This window comes from Thalassophryne amazonica, chromosome 7 (genome assembly GCF_902500255.1).
Source record: "Thalassophryne amazonica chromosome 7, fThaAma1.1, whole genome shotgun sequence".
Lineage (NCBI taxonomy): Eukaryota > Metazoa > Chordata > Actinopteri > Batrachoidiformes > Batrachoididae > Thalassophryne > Thalassophryne amazonica.
The window spans coordinates 44,081,950-44,100,678 of NC_047109.1; the positions used below are offsets into that span (position 1 = coordinate 44,081,950).

Here is an 18,729-nt window from a genome sequence, read left to right on the forward strand (position 1 = left end):
GTGCACTCGCATGTGTATGTGCGTGCGTATGTGCGCACACATGCGTGTATGTAGGTGTGTGTGTGTGCAGAGTGCAATGGTACCAAACGTATGGAACCAAATTTGCACTCTAAATGGAACCAAATTCCACTGTAAATGCAATGCAACACAAATGCAATGAATAATCCATGTCACGTGACATACAAAGCTCCAATCAAATCAAATCAAATCAATTTTATTTATATAGCACCAAATCACAACAACAGTTGCCCCAAGGCACTTTATATTGCAAGGCAAAAGCCATACAATAATTACAGAAAAACCCCAACGGTCAAAACGACCCCCTATGAGCAAGCACTTGGCGACAGTGGGAAGGAAAAACTCCCTTTTAACAGGAAGAAACCTCCAGCAGAACCAGGCTCAGGGAGGGGCAGTCTTCTGCTGGGACTGGTTGGGGCTGAGGGGAGAGAATCAGGAAAAAGACATGCTGTGGAAGACAGCAGAGATCAGTCACTAATGATTAAATGCAGAGTGGTGCATACAGAGCAAAAAGAGAAAGAAACATTCAGTGCATCATGGGAACCCCCCAGCAGTCTAAGTCTATAGCAGCATAACTAAGGGATGGTTCAGGGTCACCTGATCCAGCCCTAACTATAAGCTCTAGCAAAAAGGAAAGTTTTAAGCCTAATCTTAAAAGTAGAGAGGGTGTCTGTCTCCCTGATCTGAATTGGGAGCTGGTTCCACAGGAGAGGAGCCTGAAAGCTGAAGGCTCTGCCTCCCATTCTACTCTTACAAACCCTAGGAACTACAAGTAAGCCTGCAGTCTGAGAGTGAAGTGCTCTATTGGGGTGATATGGTACTAAGAGGTCCCTAAGATAAGATGGGACCTGATTATTCAAAACCTTATAAGTAAGAAGAAGAATTTTAAATTCGATTCTAGAATTAACAGGAAGCCAATGAAGAGAGGCCAATATGGGTGAAATATGCTCTCTCCTTCTAGTCCCTGTCAGTACTCTAGCTGCAGTCAAATGACAAGGATCCACTCAGACGTTATTTCAATATCAATATGCTCTACCAAATTTGAGAACATTAATCCTTTAATGTTCTCAAATTTCAGGTGGATTTTGCTAATTTCCCTACAGATAATATGTGTGCTGTGAATCCTCTTATTTTTTATGTAATTTATAAAGAAAAATGTTGCTAAAAACACTCATTTGTTATATCACCAATAAAAATCATGAAAGTCCTAAAAATGGCTGACTACAAAATGTTAACATCAGAAAATATTTTTAATTTGTAATAAGTGTGTTTTAGCATTTTTCTAGGTCATGCTGGTTAAATTCTCATTATTATATACAGCGGGTAAAAACAGTACTGAACACGTCACCATTGTTTTCAGTAAATATATTTCTAAAGGTGCTAGTGACATGAAATTTTCACCAGATGTCGGTAACAACCCAACTAATCCACACATAGAAAGAAACCAAACCATATATGTCCACATGTAACGGAGGCCAGCAGGTGTCGCTGTGCAGATGTGGTTAGTAAACCTCACTCCCAACAGCTCAATTGGATTCTCTGGTCACAAGGCCAGAGCCCTGGGATTTAGCCTTCTGGTTAGAGAGTCCGACTTCCATGCCAAGGATCATGAGTTCGTGTCCTGAGGGGAGCGAATAGGCTGAGTCATAACAACACAACGCAGAGTGCAGCCGCTACACACACATTAAGTTATGTGCAATAATGTGAAATGACACAGGGAAAAAATATTGCATACGCTAATGAAATTTTTTAATACTTCATACAAAAGCCTTTTTTGGTAATCACAGCTTCAGGATGCCTCCTATATGGAGAAACTAGTCACATGCATTGCTCAGTTGTGATTTTGGCCCATTGTTCCATATAAACAGTCTACAAATCTTGAAGGATTTGTCAGGAGATTGGCTGGACCATTCTATCAGCTTTATTTTCATTCTCTGAATCTAATTGAGAGTTTCCTTGGCTGTGTGTTTGGGATCATTATCTTGCTTCAATGTCCACCGTCCTTTCATCTTCATCATCCTTGTAGATGGCAGCAGATTTTTTATCAAGAATGTCTCAGCATATTTTCCCATTCATCCTGCCTTCATATTGTCAATTATATGACATTTGCCAGTGCTGTATGCCGATAAACCGCCCAACACCATGATGTGCTTTGTTTTTTTTTTTGTTTTTTTTTTTGTTTTTGTTTTTTTATTTTGATTTGTTTTTTTGTTTGTTTTTTTGGACCTTGCCTCAGCATCACATCTGCCTGTTAACTCCGCCTCGCTGACTATTATACTGTGTACTGAACCTTTTGCCAGATTAGTACACAAAGCCTTTTTGATTACTCCAATGTTTTTGTCTGTGAGTCTGCATTTGCATCCTATAACCTTCTGCACCACGCCACCTCGAATCATGACAGAGGAAGCCAAAACACCTATAGAGGAAACCCACGCAAACAGAGAACATACAAATTCCACACAGGAAAGACCAACTTGGAAGTGAACCAGGGAACGTCTTGCTTTGATGCAACATTGCTAACCACTAAGTCACCATGCTGCCTCACAGTCATGTCATTTTCCTGAAAAAAAAAATCAGCATTGCAATTATTGAAGGAGCTGCAACAAAGACAACCTGAGACTCTCGGTTTTCTCACACAGTTGCGTCTCGATGTGACTGAGGCTCATATACGTCATGTAAGACTCCTGACGTAGCTACTCATTTGACACAAAGTTATATCAGTAGGACCCAAGAATTCTCTAGAGAAATACCAGATACTTTATGCCACTGGTCAGAATCCAGGTTCCTTATTCATAACACTTTGTGTACTAAAACTGTGTGAATGCACAAAGGTGGAAATGTGCAACTCTAGTTGTAAAACCATGCATACACATGGTTCTCCTTATAAATTGCAATCACTGTTAAACTGTATGTGCGTGCACAAGATTGCTTTCCACATCTATCCTTATCCAGGAATCGGTGTTGACACTCCCTCAAGCATGCAGTTGCAAATGCAAACACTGTATGGATCATGAGATAGTAGACATAGCATTGCCAGAATAGTGAAGAAGTATAATTTCACCCATTGAACAGTGGTGAAAATCTTAAACAGGCTGTACAGCATAGAAGGATTTCAGGGTGTGCAATTTATTACAAAGCTAAAGGTACTAGATTATAGTGTATAATAAATTGCACACTAAGCGCAGCTGTTGTGTTTGGATCAGCTTCACAAAAATACAGGTAGGTTCTGTATATTTCAACAACTTAAATATAGGATCTAGTGATGTTCACGAATGAGCAAGCCTTACTTAAGGGGAATTCACTGCTAGATGATCTTGTTTTTATAGCATGTTTCCCATGTGCATAGCATGTGCATACTGAAATCATGACAATTAAGTTCACAACTTAGAAAATTGTGTATGATGTTTGTGATATGTAACAAGTGTAAAAACAAAAGAAAACAGAATTTTCACTACTTGTCTTATTCATGTACAACCCCAATTCCAGTGAAGTTGGGACATTGTGTAAAATGTAAATAAAAACAGAATACAATGATATGAAAATCCTGTTCAACCTATATTCAATTGAATACACCACAGATACAAGATATTTAATGTTCAAACTGACAGACTTTGTTGTTTTTATGCAAATATTTGCTCATTTTGAAACGGATGCCTGCAACACATTTCAAAAAAGTTGGAACGGGGGAACAAAAGACTGGGAAAGTTGATGAATGCTCAAAGAACACCTAATTGGAAACAGGTGAGTCTCATGATTGGGTATAAAAGGAGCATCCCCAAAAGGCTCAGCCATTTACAAGCAAAGATGGGGTGAGGATCACCACTTTGTGAATAACTGCATGAAAAAAATAGTCAGTTTAAGAGTTTAACAGTTTAAGAACAATGTTTCTCAATGTTCAATTGCACGGAATTTAGGGATTCCATCATCTACAGTCCAATAATATAATCAGAAGATTCAGAGAATCTGAAGAACTTTCTACACATAAGCGGCAAGGCCGAAAACCAACATTGAATGCACGTGACCTTTGATCCCTCAGGCGGCACTGCATTAAAAACCGACATCATTGTGTACAGGATCTTACTGCGTGGGCTCAGGAACACTTCAGAAAACCATTGTCAGTTAACACAGTTTGTCGCTACATCCAGAATGCAAGTTAAAACTCTATTATGCAAAGTGAAAGCCATACATCAACAACATCCGGAACCTTCTCTGGGCCCAAGCTCATTTGAAATGGACAGACGCAAAGTGGAAAAGTGTGCTGTGGTCTGATGAGTCCATGTTTCAAATTGTTTTTGGAAATCATGGACATTGTGTCCTCTGGACAAAAGAGGAAAAAGACCATCCAGCATCCATTGTTACCAGCGCAAAGTTCAAAAGTCAGCATCTGTGGTGGTATGGGGGTGTGTTAGTGCCCATGGCATGGGCAACTTACACATCTGTGATGGCACCATCAATGCTGAAAAGGTACATCCAGGTTTTGGAGCAACACATGCTGCCATCCAAGCAACGGCTTTTTCAGGGACGTCCCTGCTTATTTCAGCAAGACAATGCTAAGCCACATTCTGCACGTGTTACAACAGTGTGGCTTCGTAGTAAAACAGTGCAAGTACTAGACTGGCCTGCCTGCAGTCCAGACCTGTCGCCCATTGAAAATGTGTTGCGCATTATGAGGTGTAAAATATGACAACGAGACCCCAGACTGTTGAACAACGGAAGTCGTACATCTAGCAAGAATGGGAAAGAATTCCACCTACAAAGCGTCAACAATTAGTGTCCTCAGTTCCCAAACACTTATTGAGTGTTGTTAGAAGGAAAGGTGATGTTACACAGTGGTAAACATACCACTGTCCCAGCTTTTTTGAAACAAAGTTGCAGGCATCCATTTCAAAATGAGCAAATATTTGCACAAAAATAAAGTTTATCAATTTGAACATTTAATATCTTGTCTTTACGGTGTATTCAATTAAATATAGGTTGAAGAGGATTTGCAAATCATTGTATTCTATTTTTATTTACATTTTACACAACATCCCAACTTCATTGGAATTGGGGTTGTATGTGCATTACTGCAATACCACCACCAAATGGCGTGAATGGTATGTTTACATTCTTGTTCCAGGACTAATGATTTCATGCATAATTAATATCCTTATAATATTATGGGCTTGGGCACCTTTAAAAACCACATGCAAATATCTGGAGAGCAATATTTTTCTTGAAGGATGTTCTATATAAGTAGCCACAGAATAGTCAGTTTATTTTTCCCATATCAGTCTGTGTCAGTTTACTTCGTTGTTTATTTGGTCACACATTGCACCAGAAATGTTCCTTGCTGGTGAGATCACATGTGCTGCTGCATGACATCAGAGCAGGGACAACATATTCTTGAGTGCTTTCGCTCACATTGGCAGAGGCTACAATCAGCGATTTGGAAAGCTTTTCATCCAAAATGTCTCTGAATGATGACAATGAAATGGACCAAGTTGAGGAGATATTGAAAGAATAGAGCCGAGGTGGCGTACAGCCTTACAGGTTTGAGCCAGAACAGTCAGAACTATATTCAGATGAAGAATCAGACCAAAACAATGATGATCACAACAAACATGGTGGGGAAGTCAGAAGATCTGTATTGGTCAGAAATTTGGTTGTGTAAATTGTTAATGTTATTTTTTCACCACAGCTTTAAATGGGTAACACACTGGACCGATTCATGTTGAAACAGCCATATGATCAAATGAAGCCTCTTACAGACTGCATGCATAATATGCACCCTAAAAGATTTTACTGTATCATGGCATGCACACCGAAAACAAATCTGTTTAATTTACATAATTTCAATATGTACATCAAGTGGCACATGATCAGAATATATACAAATACCTTTACCTTCAGGGTAAATTCTGGGGGTGGTGACCATCTTCAGCTTCAGGTACTTGGCCAGCCCCACATCATTTATGTTGATGTAGTCACTGAAATACCACCAACATATGGTAGAGTTATTTACTTTTGTTTCCTCTTGACAAATTGTGCCCATGCATCTTCTTGCTTCTTCTCTGTGGGAAATTCAAGGACAACTCCAGTTTTGGGCACATTGCCACACCAAAACACAATACAGTGATTCACTATCTCCAAATATAGACTCCACATACCAAGGTGATTCAAAATATCCAAACTGGTTTTTCCATATAAGTAGCAGAATGCAGAGAAAATGTAAGTACAAGCAAGTCTCCCATCTTTGCAGGCTATTAATCCAGGCAGGCAGCTCCCTGCTGTGACGTCTTGTGCTTACTGACCTACTGACAAAAACTATAGGGCATGTGGTAATTTTAAATGCTCGGCGTGACCGCTCACAGCCATTTAGAACTTTTATTGACAGGGACCGGATAGCCCTTAGGAAAGGGTCTCCATCAGCTCTCCATGGGGTCTCCATCAGCTCTACACGCGATGGAGGGTGTAGAGCTGGTCCAATGTGCCACGACTAGGATGAAAACCATACTGCTCCTCCTGAATCCGAGGTTCGACTATCAGTCGAATTCTCCTTTCTAGTACTCTGGAATAGACCTTACCGGGGAGGCTGAGGAGGGTGATCCCCTGTAATTGGAGCACACCCTCCAGTCCCCCTTCTTAAACAGAGGGACCACCACCCCAGTCTGCCAATCCAGAGGCACTGTCCCCGACCGCCACGCGATGTTGCAGAGGCATGTCAACCAAGACAGTCCCACAACATCCAGAGACTTAAGGTACTCAGGACAGATTTCATCCACCCCAGGAGCCTTGCCACCGAGGAGCTTTCTGACCACCTCGGTGACTTCGGCCTGGGTGATGGACGAGTCCGCCTCTGAGTCCCCAGTCTCTGCTTCCTCTTTGGAAGACGTGACGATGGGATTGAGGAGATCCTCAAAGTATTCCTTCCACCGCCCGACAACATCCCCAGTCAGGGTCAACAGTTCCCCACCCGCACTGTAGACAGTGCTGGTGGAGAGCTGTTTCCTCCCCCTGAGGCATCGGATGGTTTGCCAGAATTTCTCTGAGGCCAACCGATAGTCCTCCTCCATGGCCTCCCGAACTCCTCCCAGAACCGAGTTTTTGCATCTGTGACTGCACAGGCTGCAGCATGCTTGGCCTGCCAGTACCTGTCAGCTGCCTTCTTCAGCTTGACGGCATCCCTTACTTCCAGCATCCACCACTGGGTTTGGGGATTGCCGCTGCGACAGGCACCAGAGACCTTGCAACCACAGCTACGAGTGGCCACATCGACAATGGAGGTGGAGAACATGGTCCACTTCGTTGATAGAGGGTTCCGCCAGTCGTTCCCAGCAGGCCCTCATGATACGTTTGGGCCTGCCAGGTCTGACCGGCTTCGTCCCCTCCCAGTGGATCCAACTCACCACGAGGCAGTGATCAGTCAACAGCTCAGCCCCTCTCTTCACCCGAGTGTCCGAGACATGTGGCCGAAGGTCAGATGATACGACTACAAAGTCGATCATTGACCTTCGGCTCAGGGTGTCCTGGTGCCAGATGCACTTATGGACACCCTTGTGCTCGAACATGGTGTTCGTGATGGACAAACTGTGGCTAGCACAGAAGTCCAACAACTGAACACCACTTGGGTTCAGATCGGGGAGGCCATGCTTCCCCCGATCACCCCCCTCCAGGTCTCACTGTCGCCACCCACGTAGGTGTTGAAATCCCCCAGGAGAACAATGGAGTCCCAGTCGGAGCACTATCTAGTACCCCTCCCAGGGACTCCAAGAAGGTCGGGTAATCTGCATTGCTGCTCAGCCCATAGGCCGAGACAACAGTGAGAGACCTGTCACTGACCTGAAGGCGTAGAGACGTGACCCTCTCGTTCACCGGGGTGAACTCCAACACATGAGCTGGGGAGCAATAAGCAATGCTACCCCAGCTCGCCGCCTCTCCCGTGGGCAACACCAGAAAAGTGGAGCGTCCAGACTATCTCTAGTCAGTACCTCTCAACCTCCTGCACAAGCTCAGGCTCCTTCCCCCCCAGTGATGTGATGTTCCACGTCCCAACAGCCAGAGGCTGTGAGTGCGGACCGGGCCACCGGGCCACCCACCCTCAACTGCCACCCAGTCCTCTCTGCACCCAACTCCCATGGCCCCCTCTGCAGGTGGTGAACCCACAGGAGGGCTGGCCCACGTCGCTCTTTCAGGCTGAGCCCGGCCGGGCCCCGTGGGCTAAGGCCCAAACACCATTCTCTCGCACATGAGCACCAACCCCAGGCCTGGCTACGGGGGAGCCCCGGCTCCGCCATACTGGGTGACGTCTCAGTCCTTGATTTTGTACTGGTCATGGGAGCTTCTGAACTGCCCTTAGTCTGACCCGTCACCTGCGACCTGTTTACCTTGGGAAACCCTACCAGGGGCACAAAGCCCCCAACAACATAGCTCCTAGGATCATCCGGGTACGCAAACTCCCCCACCACAATAAGGTGGCAGTTCGAGGGGGAGGCACCCAGAAACAATTACTTATATAGAAGTGTTCCGATATAAAGTCAAAGGGGTTATAAATAACCCCACTCTGTCATATTAGTCACGAGAATAGCTTGGTCGCTTGAGGTTTAATGGTATAAAGCAAGGATCAAGATCATCACTAAAAACTTATCCAGGCATAAAGATGTTCTCACCACATCCCCTAATTTTGTTAACATCCATCACTTTTTTTAATACAATCTCCACCCTCCTTCACTGGCTGACAGCTCAGTTTCTGTTGCGGTCGTCATCGTGTTATTTAAGAAAGGGTCCTTGTCAACTGATAACACTAGGATGTATGTTTTGGTTTTACCATATTTTGAAGGATGGCACTGGTGTTAGCAGTTGTTGGTCCTAACAGTACCTGCAACATCATGACTTGGACTCCTCCTGATGGGTTTGTGTGTAATATTTGCATGTTGTCCTCATGTATGTGACAGTTTTTTTTCTGTACACTTGTTTTCTCCATCACAAAAACATCCCAGTTAGGTGAACTGATGATTAAATTAACTGCAGTGAATGGTTGTGAGCACGTGATGGAGTAGTGACCTGTGTACAGCAACCCTCGCGTGCATAGAGAATGTATTATGTATTTCATACATAGTGCGAATTTGGTTGATTTGCGCATAAAGTGCGCATGAAGCAGGAATCGTGCAAAATGTGTAAAATTGTAGCTGCCTCGTACACCTGTTGCTACAACTATTTGTGCACACCAGAGCCTGAAAGACAGAGTGTGCACTGTGAGAGCCCATCGATCCCTCTCCCGGCAGGTGTCGGCCAAATTCCACACACATGAACATCTCACACCATTCATTTAGCACTTACAAATGTGTGGCCATTCGCACTTTTAACACAACAACAGTCAGCAGACACTCACTGTCGAGGTGGATGTGAAATTTGTCTAAGTGCCCCATGACTGTGAAGTGCACATGTGGCATGCCAGAGTGTCGGCTCCCCCCACAACACGTGTGCGTATGTTTTGCTTGAAAGACACCGGCATCGTGCACGCCTGTCCGTCGGTGCGATGTTTCATGGTGCGCTCATACAAGCTTTACTGCCATGAGTCGCCCTGAGTTGTACATATTCGCACTACGTGTGAAGGGGCCCTTACTGTTTGGCCATATTGTATGTTGCTTGTGTAAACTGTGTGAAATATTTGGAAAACAAAATATTTGGATGAGAAAATGATTTTTTTCATGCATTACTATAACTAAGGCTACAAACAAGAATCTTAATTAGTTTTGAGCAGAACCAGTATTTTATTACACTTCACATCTGCAAAGCAGCAATCAGGGTATTTTCACTCATGTGTGTCTGTGTCCACGTCCATGTGTCTTCTGGAGACATGGAAGATAAATCAAAAATGGCTGGATGGATTTCCTTTGAAGTTGATGGAAATATTACTGTATTCACGCATCTGAGCACCCCTGGCTGTTCCACGAGAAATTCTGCTTGAAGTGGGGGTGGGCATTTGCACTAACTCAACTAAAAAATATTCTCGTCAGACCACCCATTTCAATACATTGTCTGACTTCAGCTCCTGCGGCTGAAGCAGAGGAAAGCAGCAGGACCTGATGGGATCTCCCCGAGGCTGCTGAGGACCTGTGCAGATGAGCTCTGTGAGGTCCTCAGCCACATTTTTAACAAGAGCCTTAGCCTGGGGGTGGTCCCCACCCTGTGGAAGACCTCCTGTATGGTCCCGGTTCCCAAAACACCGCACACCAAGGAACCGGTCCACTACAGACCAGTTGCCATGACCTCCCACCTCATGAAGACCACGGAGCGGCTCGTCCCGTCTCACTTCCGCAACGTGGTGAGCGACATCCTGGACCCACTGCAATTCGCCTACAGGCCCAACATCGGTGAGAGTCATATTGTTATGTGTCGGACGCAGGACGGAGAACCGACCAGCGTTTGAAGGACCCAGTATAAAATAAGCAGAGCACGGTACAAAGGATAACTGAATTTAATAACATAACAGTGATGTGCAAATTACAAACAAATGAGTGCGCGGTCTGCGAGGTGGAGATACGGTGCGCTCCTAGCAGCACAAACGGTCCGGAGCCAGAAACAGTTCGGACCCAAGGACCCCGCCGACACCCCCCAGGTGGCCGCGACCAACCGAGTCTGTGAAAGAAGAACCCATCATGTGAGTCCACACTCCACACACAGAGAGACCACTCAAAGGTGTACATAAACAGCAAACACTTCCTGGCTTAATCACTAATCAGCTTCCCACCCTGCAGGCATGGAACACCCAGTTCACATTCTCAACTGCAGTGGAGGCTGATTAAACGACTAACATAACAGCTCAATATAATAAGGTGTGAGGGACACCACATTTACTGACTGTACTAATGTTAGTCACAAAACCTACTGTACCTCAGGAAGTGTGCTGACGAGCGTGAGACCTCACCCCCTCCTCTTTCACAGACCATGGCATCAAAACCTGGTATGGTCTCTGCATCCATGATGATGAGATGGCTCTCGAGACGACGATCTCACCCGTCTGGTCACAAGGTCGAGTCTCTGGCAAATACACACTGTGTACTCCAGACTTAAATGCCACCATGCCCCAATCCATGTAGATGCACCACAGCTGTGAGTCCTGACGAGCTGCACATGACCAGCCTCAGGTGATCAGGGTGAGGTCCTAATAGCTCAGCCACACAGCCACTCAGTCCTGAACGCAAGCCACCTGGAAGGAAAAAACAAAAGACAGAACAGAAGACAGAAACAAAAGGCAGCCAGGAACCCCCAGCCATACAACACATATTCTTTGATTTCTCCGGGGCTTTCAACACCATCAGACCGGTGCTGCTGCGGAGGAAACTGGAGGACGCAGGTGTGGATGGACATCTCGCCGCCTGGACCATCGACTACCTCACTGACCGCCCGCAGTACGTGCGACTGTCAGTCTGAGGTGGTAAGGTGCAGCACCAGGGCCCCCCCAGGGCACCGTCCTCTCACCTTTCCTCTTCACCCTTTACACCTCGGACTTCACCTACAACACAGACAGCTGCCATCTCCAGAAGTTCTCTGATGACTCCGCCATTGTGGGTCGTGTGTCTGAGGGGAACGAGCTGGAGTACCGGTCGGTCATCACAGACTTTGTGGACTGGTGTGAGCGCAACCACTTGTGTCTCAACACCAGTAAGACGAAGGAGATGGTGATTGACTTCAGGAGGAAACCACCACCTCAACCACCGGTGAACATCCAGGGGGAGGACATAGAGACTGTGGACAGTTTCAAATACCTGGGTGTTCACCTCAACAACAAACTGGACTGGACTCACAACACTGATGCCCTGTACAAAAAAGGCCAGAGTCGCCTCCACCTCCTGAGGAGACTGAGATCTTTTGGAGTGAGTAGGCCTCTGCGTAAGACCTTCTACGACTCTGTTGTAGCCTTGGCTCTAATCTATGCTGTCGTCTGTTGGGCCCCAGGCAGCACAGAGCGGGAGAGAAAGAGACTAAACAAGCTGGTCAGGAAGTCCAACTCTGTCCTGGGCTGTCCTCTGGACTCTTTGGAGGAGGTGGCTGAGAGGAGGGTGTTAGCCAAGTTCACATCCATCATAGACAACTCCTCTCACCCTCTGCACTCGACTGTAATGGAGCTGAGTAGCTCCTTCAGTGACAGACTGAAGCACCCTCAGTGCAAGAAGGAACGATACCGCAGGTCGTTCATCCCTGCTGCTGTCAGACTGTACAATAACACTGTGAAATAACCACATGCAATAATATGTCCACAAATCACGTGCAATAACAACTTCTTTACAAATTCCAGCACTAGTGGAGTTTATCACATCTATACTCCACTTCACATATTGTAAATAAGATGCTCCTATTTTTTAATTCCAATCATGTTTATATACTTATACATACTTATATACGAGGTCTGTTAGAAAAGTATCCAACCTTTTTATTTTTTCAAAAACCATATGGATTTGAATCATGTGTGATTGCATCAGCCAAGCTTGAACCTTCGTGCGCATGCGTCAGTTTTTTCATGCGTCAGTTGCGTCATTTGCCTGTGAGCAGGCTTTGTGTGAGCACTGGTCCACCCCTCTCGTCGTTTTTTTATTGTGAATAAATGTCTGAACGATTTGGAGCTTTGCTGCATCAATTTTTTTCCAGAAACTGTGAGAGACCTCCAGGTGGACACTGTTCGGAAAACTAATATGGCTTTCAGGGACAATTTTATGGGGATTACACAGATTAAGGAGTGATCCAGATGGTTTCACAATAAAAAAACGACAAGAGGGGTGGACCAGTGCTCACACAAAGCCTGCTCACAGGCGAATGACGCAACCGACAGGCGTGAAAAAGCTGACGCATGCGCACGAAGGTTCAAGCTTGACTGATGCAATCACACGTGATTCAAATCCATATGGTTTTTGAAAAAAAATCAAAAGGTCGGATACTTTTCTAACAGACCTCGTATATATATATATATATATATATATATATATATATATATATATATATATATAATTTCTACCTCATTTTCTTATTTTATTGTTTTGTTACAAGTATTATTATTATTACTTATGTTTGCACACGCTGTTTGATGCACATTTTCTTCTACTCGCACTCATCTTGTGTGTTTATTAAGAGCTGATGTAATGTGAATTTCTCCACTGTGAGATCAATATAGTCTTATCTTATTTCCTCGCAAGGAATGAAGCACGTGTCTGTGTGTCTGATTTTTTCCCCCTATCCCTTTGTCATTTATTAAATGTGTTTCTTGTCAGCTGATGTCTGGTGCAGCAAATAAATAAATAAATAAATAAAAGTGACAGGAAATGCACGGTTGGTTTTCAGTATTAATAGTTTACTTCACTGAAACTTTTTGCACAGCGTTTATATTAAAGCAGAGAACTCCAGCATGACATCATCACAAAGCTTCTGAAAGGCTGCACACACACACACACACACACACTCTCATCTTCAACTGCTTATCCAAGATTGGGTTGTGGGGGGCTGGAGCCTATCCCAGCAGTCACAGGGTGTGAGGTGGGGTACACCCTGGACAGGACTCCAGTCTGTCGCAGGGCCACATGTAGACAAACAAACACATTCACACCTACACGCACCCGCACCCCATGTGGGAGGAAGCCGGAGCACCCGGAGGGAACCTACAGGTGGGAGCTACTGTGCTGCTGGTCGGAAAAATTAATTCTCTACCATAAGCCGTCTCCAAAGGCATTTCAGAGAATTTGGCAGTACATCTAACTGGCCTCACAACCGCAGACCACGTGTAACCACACTAGCCCAGGACCTCCACATCCAGCATGTTCACCTCCAAGATTGTCTGAGACCAGCCACCTGGACACCTGCTGCACCAATCAGTTTAGAGAACCAAAGAATTTCTGCACAAACTGTCAGAAACCATCGTAGTGAAGCTGATCTGCACCTCGCCGTCCTCATCGGGGTCTCGAGCTGACTGCAGTTTGTCATCGCAACCAACTTGAGTGGGCAAATGCTCACATTCGATGGTGTCTGGCTGCTGATTAACTCTTTGTGAAGGAGATGTGATGCACTGCGTGAGGAAAATGGTTTTCACACCAGATACCAGTGTTGCCACAGTTACTTTGAAAAAGTAATCCAATTACTGATTACTGATTACTCCTTGAAAAAGTAACTTAGTTACTTTACTGATTACTCAGTTGGAAAAGTAACTAAGTTAGATTACTAGTTACTTTTTTAGTTACTTTCCCCAGCTGCCGACAACAACCCCCTGCCATCTCAACATGACAATACTTGTTTTGCCAAAACTCACTTTATAGTCACCCTTTCTTGACTTCAATGAAAATAAATACTTGTTTTATAAAAAGTAAAATAAAGACCTCTTTCTTGACCTCATATTTAACTGTTGACAGCACTGTAACAGTAAAACTTAAAATTTCTAACCTACATTGTTTATAAATGTAACTATTAAATTTTTTCTAATATTTAAATTCTCTCTAAACATTTTACTTGTCGAAATTATTATTTTAAGTAGTAGTAGTAGTAGTTGTAGTAAAAAAAACGACTTCAAAACTGGACCTTTAATCTAGGGGTGTTGTGGGGGGGGCACATCCTTGCCCCACGTCCCCATTCCATCTGGATTCACCCCTGCCTTGGCGTTTGGGCACAAAGAATGGATAACATTTATTTACGCAGGAAACATGACCAGATTTACAGGTAAGAAAGTTTTATTGTGTTTTCACATCATGTGGTCCTCAGAAAGAGAGTTTAGGTGTATTTGAGTGGAAAATAGTGTTAGTCGTTGACGTGTGGCGGAGGACCAGCTGTTTTTAGCAGCAGATACGGAGCGGCTCAGAGAGAAAAAAAAAAAGCATAAAAATGTCTTTGTAAAGCTCAGTGCATTTGTGCTGTTGTCACTGCTTTAAGAGGTGAGGACAAGTCGTAGCTGCTGCCTGGGAGAGGCTGCAAAAAACCGTGGATGAAAAGCTCGCAAAAACCGTGGATGAAAAGCTCGCAGCTCACTTAAAGTGGGCAGTTCAGTCTTCCTGCCCACGGACCACGTTTAATGCTGCTATCGACCCACAATGCAAAAATAATAGTAACGCACAGTGATTTGGAGAAGTAACTTTAATCTGATTACTGATTTGGAAAGATTAACGCGTTAGATTACTCGTTACTAAAAAAAGTGGTCAGATGAGTACCGGCATCACTGCCAGATACTGACAGGTTTTCTGACCCCCCCCACCCCCCCACCCCGTTAAAGCAAAACCGCACATTTTAGGAGTGGCCTTTTATTATGGCCAGCCTAAGGCACACCTGTGCAATAATCATACTGTCTAATCAGCATCTTGATATGCCACGCCTGTGAGGTGGGATGGATTATCTCAGCAAAGCAGAAGTGCTCACTAACACAAATTTAGACAGATTTGTGAACAATGACGCAACCGACAGGCGTGAAAAAATTCATGCATGCGAACAAAGGTTCAAGCTTGGCTGATGCAATCACACGTGATTCAAATCCATATGGTTTTTGCAAAAAATAAAAAGGTCCATTACTTTTCTAACAGACCTCGTATTTACTTCTTCTGGTTGGAACAGGGAAACCAAACCACATTTGACTTTAATCGCCTGCTGCTGTTAAATTTCTGATGTACAGTGGAAGACAGTAAGTGAACACACCACCGAGTTATTCAGAGCAGAAAGTATTTTAATTTTTAATTTAAAAAATATGAATAACATTATTACAATGATTTCAAATAAAGGTTTCTGCTACAGAACATTAATTAATACAATATTAAGATTCTGGTTTTTGTTTTCATTCCTTGAACCAGTTCAAAGTCTTGTTTAAAAGGTCTGTAATTATTTTCCAATATTCCCTGTATCCATCACAGTGAGTCACTGAGTTCTCTGTGACTCACAGTTTCAGTTTGCTCAGTACTCTGAGGTGGCAAAGGATTTTCTTAACTGCAGAAAATACAGCACACCACACACTCTGCATACACAAATCCAAGAATCACATGAAGCGTTCTTTTAAAAGTTTTCTTTAATAAAATGTGTTTCTCAACCCATCAGCATGTATTTTCAAATTTCCTTTTCTGCATGAACTACATGAGATCACGAGTGCCAGTTAACTTCCATCAACCCAGAATCCACTGAGAATTCGTAGGTATACAGCGCCCCCCAACGGGGTAATGCCGTGTTACAGCCTAGTGTTGCTTTCCAGCCCAGATGTTGGCAGTTTCAACTATTTAGATTTTAATACCTACTCTTTGTATAACCCAACAATATATATTTTAATTCTTTGCAGTAGACATCACAATATTTCCTTCTATGTACAGCAGCATATAATATGTTATGTTCAGCCCTTAAATCTGAAAAAGGTAAATTCTATTTAAAAAGAAAAATTATCTATAACAAAAGGAATAAAAAGCATCTTGATATTTGCTAAAATGTATATATTTAAAACATTTACATTGCTACCAAATGTAACCCACTTTGGTCAAGTGTGATGATTTCCAGCATTTAACTGTATAAAATCTTAAACAATACATATATTGTCTTTTGGAGGATCCATCTTGTCCACTCAGAATGAGTCTGATGCCCAGCTACTCTCTTGTCATCTCACTTTCCACTTAAAAAAAATATTAATCTTGGTAAATTTTGCAGTCCAGGACTGTCACAGTGTTTGCTGAGGTTAATGTTTCATTCTTAAACCACGTACTTCCTCCTGCATGAGAAAAACATGACAAATAAGACATTGCAGTACATTTTGGACACCAAGTTTTCAGTATTCTTTGTTGTCAGCAAACTACAAATGTGACCAAAACTTGACTCATACGAGTACTTCACTGACCTGAAGTGCCAATCTTTTGCTTTTCTCCTCTGTCAGTTCTTCTTTCATTTCCTGCATGTCTCGCCTGAACACAGGGGAGGAAGCAGACATGGAATATTTCAACATGTTTACTGAGGGCTCTGAAAAGCCCTTTTTATCTCAGCACTTTGTTGTTAAATGCTAACCATGTAATATATGTTAAAGGTGTGTTCCCTTTCAGTTAAGGCTTAGAAAGGATTTTCTTCGGAACAATAATAATTTGTTCTTTTGTGCTCAAATAAAGGATTCACAATTTTATATCAACAATATGCATAAAATGACCTTTTTGTGATAATTTAGGATTTTGACCCATGTGGGTTAAAATACTGTGACAAGATGACAAGGCACACTGGGAAACTTATGGTGTTAGCACCATGGAGACACACAGAAGGCCTTCAGCTGTGACTCAAAGTGTACATTACATCAATAAATGATTAAATAAATAAAGACATAAAATGGAAACAGAAAAACAGTAATGGACACAGCTAATGAACATAGGCCACTGGAAATCTTCTTATCTAGAACTGAAAACACAGGTGTTTAAATAGATTCTAAGCTAACTCTGAACATAGCAAAATGTGGGCATTTCACGTGAAAATTTTCCTGGATACATACTGAACAGGTAAGACCACATTCACACAAGTCAGCTGTCAATATTAACAGTTACAATAACAGTTATTTATTTATTTCCTTCCTTATTTATTTATTTATTTATTTATTTTTTTTGTCAGAATGAGTCAGGAGAGAGACTAACATATCATAACTTTATTAGATATATTTTTCCAAGATATTAGATGAACATTCAGAGTTCCCAGTTTGCATTAAATGCACTTTGAACCTTCAATATGTGCTTCCACCTTCATGTCATGCACCTGCAAGATCTCATGGTGGATACATTGCTCTAGGCATAAAGGTGGTGAGGGCTCTACAGCTGGCTATGAATGACAATTCATCCTCTGTGGTACCATTATTGGATCATACTGTGGCATTTGATAGAGAGACTTAAAAATGACTTTCACATCTCTGGTTGGTTTTTGTTCCATGGCTGTCAAACTTTACACTTTGATCACAGTGTATCATTATGCCTGTGCTGGTAAGAGCAGAGGTTCTTGGATAGAAAAAAAATACTGATAAGTGGGTGAGTGAATGAATCAGTTCTAACCAACTTGTGTAGACAACATCAAAACAATAAATGCTATCACCTTATAACTCATAAACATTTGTATGATCAATTCACAATATCTTTTGGTGATTGTGTAATTCATTATAATTGATGAATGAAAAAAAGTGCAATGGATTTGAAAGGATGATGTGAGGAGAGCTATGAAGAGGATGAAGAGTGGAAAGGCAGTTGTTCCAGATGACATTCCATTGGAGGCATGGAAATGTTTAGGAGAAATGGCAGTGGAGTTTTTAATCAAATCATTTAATAAAACTTTGAGACGATGCCTGAGGAGTGGAGAATAAGTGTACCAATACCAATATTTGAGTATAAGGGTGATGTGCAGAGCTGCAGTAACTACACAGGCATAATGTTGATCAGTGATAGCATGAAGTTGCAGCAAAGAGTAGTTGAAGCTGTGCTGAGAAAGAGGTAAAGATGTGGGAGCAGCAATATGGTTTCATGCCAAGAAAGGGCACTACAGATGCAATGTTTGCACTGAAAGTGCTTATAGCAAAGTACAGAGAAGGACAGAAGGAATTACATTGTGTGTTTGAAGATTTAAAGAGAGCCTCTGACAGGTTTTGAAGAAAAGAGTTGTGATATTATATGAGGAAGTCTGGAGTAGTAGAGAAGAATGTGAAGATGGTGCAGGGTATGCACAAGGATAGTGTTACAGCAGTGAGATGCACTGTAGGAATGAAAAATGCATTCA

General features: G+C 43.0%; 1 protein-coding gene and 1 long non-coding RNA gene across 5 annotated transcripts in view; one reads left to right on the forward strand and one right to left on the reverse strand.

Annotated features, from left to right (window-relative positions):
* Positions 1–1,787: 1,787 nt before the first annotated feature.
* LOC117513844 lies at positions 1,788–18,475 on the forward strand. Its single transcript, XR_004561728.1, has 3 exons — positions 1,788–1,907; positions 15,292–15,299; positions 18,465–18,475. It is a non-coding gene; the product is annotated as an uncharacterized LOC117513844 (long non-coding RNA).
* The window catches only part of sh3d21 (SH3 domain containing 21), a 58,064-nt gene continuing 55,616 nt past the window's right edge, over positions 16,282–18,729 (reverse strand). For all 4 annotated transcript variants that reach the window (XM_034174079.1, XM_034174078.1, XM_034174077.1 and 1 more), the window contains 2 exons: positions 16,835–16,898; positions 16,282–16,708 (listed from right to left, as the gene is read on the reverse strand). In XM_034174079.1, coding sequence (XP_034029970.1) covers positions 16,676–16,708; positions 16,835–16,898 — 97 coding nt within the window. In that variant the 3' untranslated portion in view covers positions 16,282–16,675. The remainder of the gene's footprint in view (positions 16,709–16,834; positions 16,899–18,729) is intronic.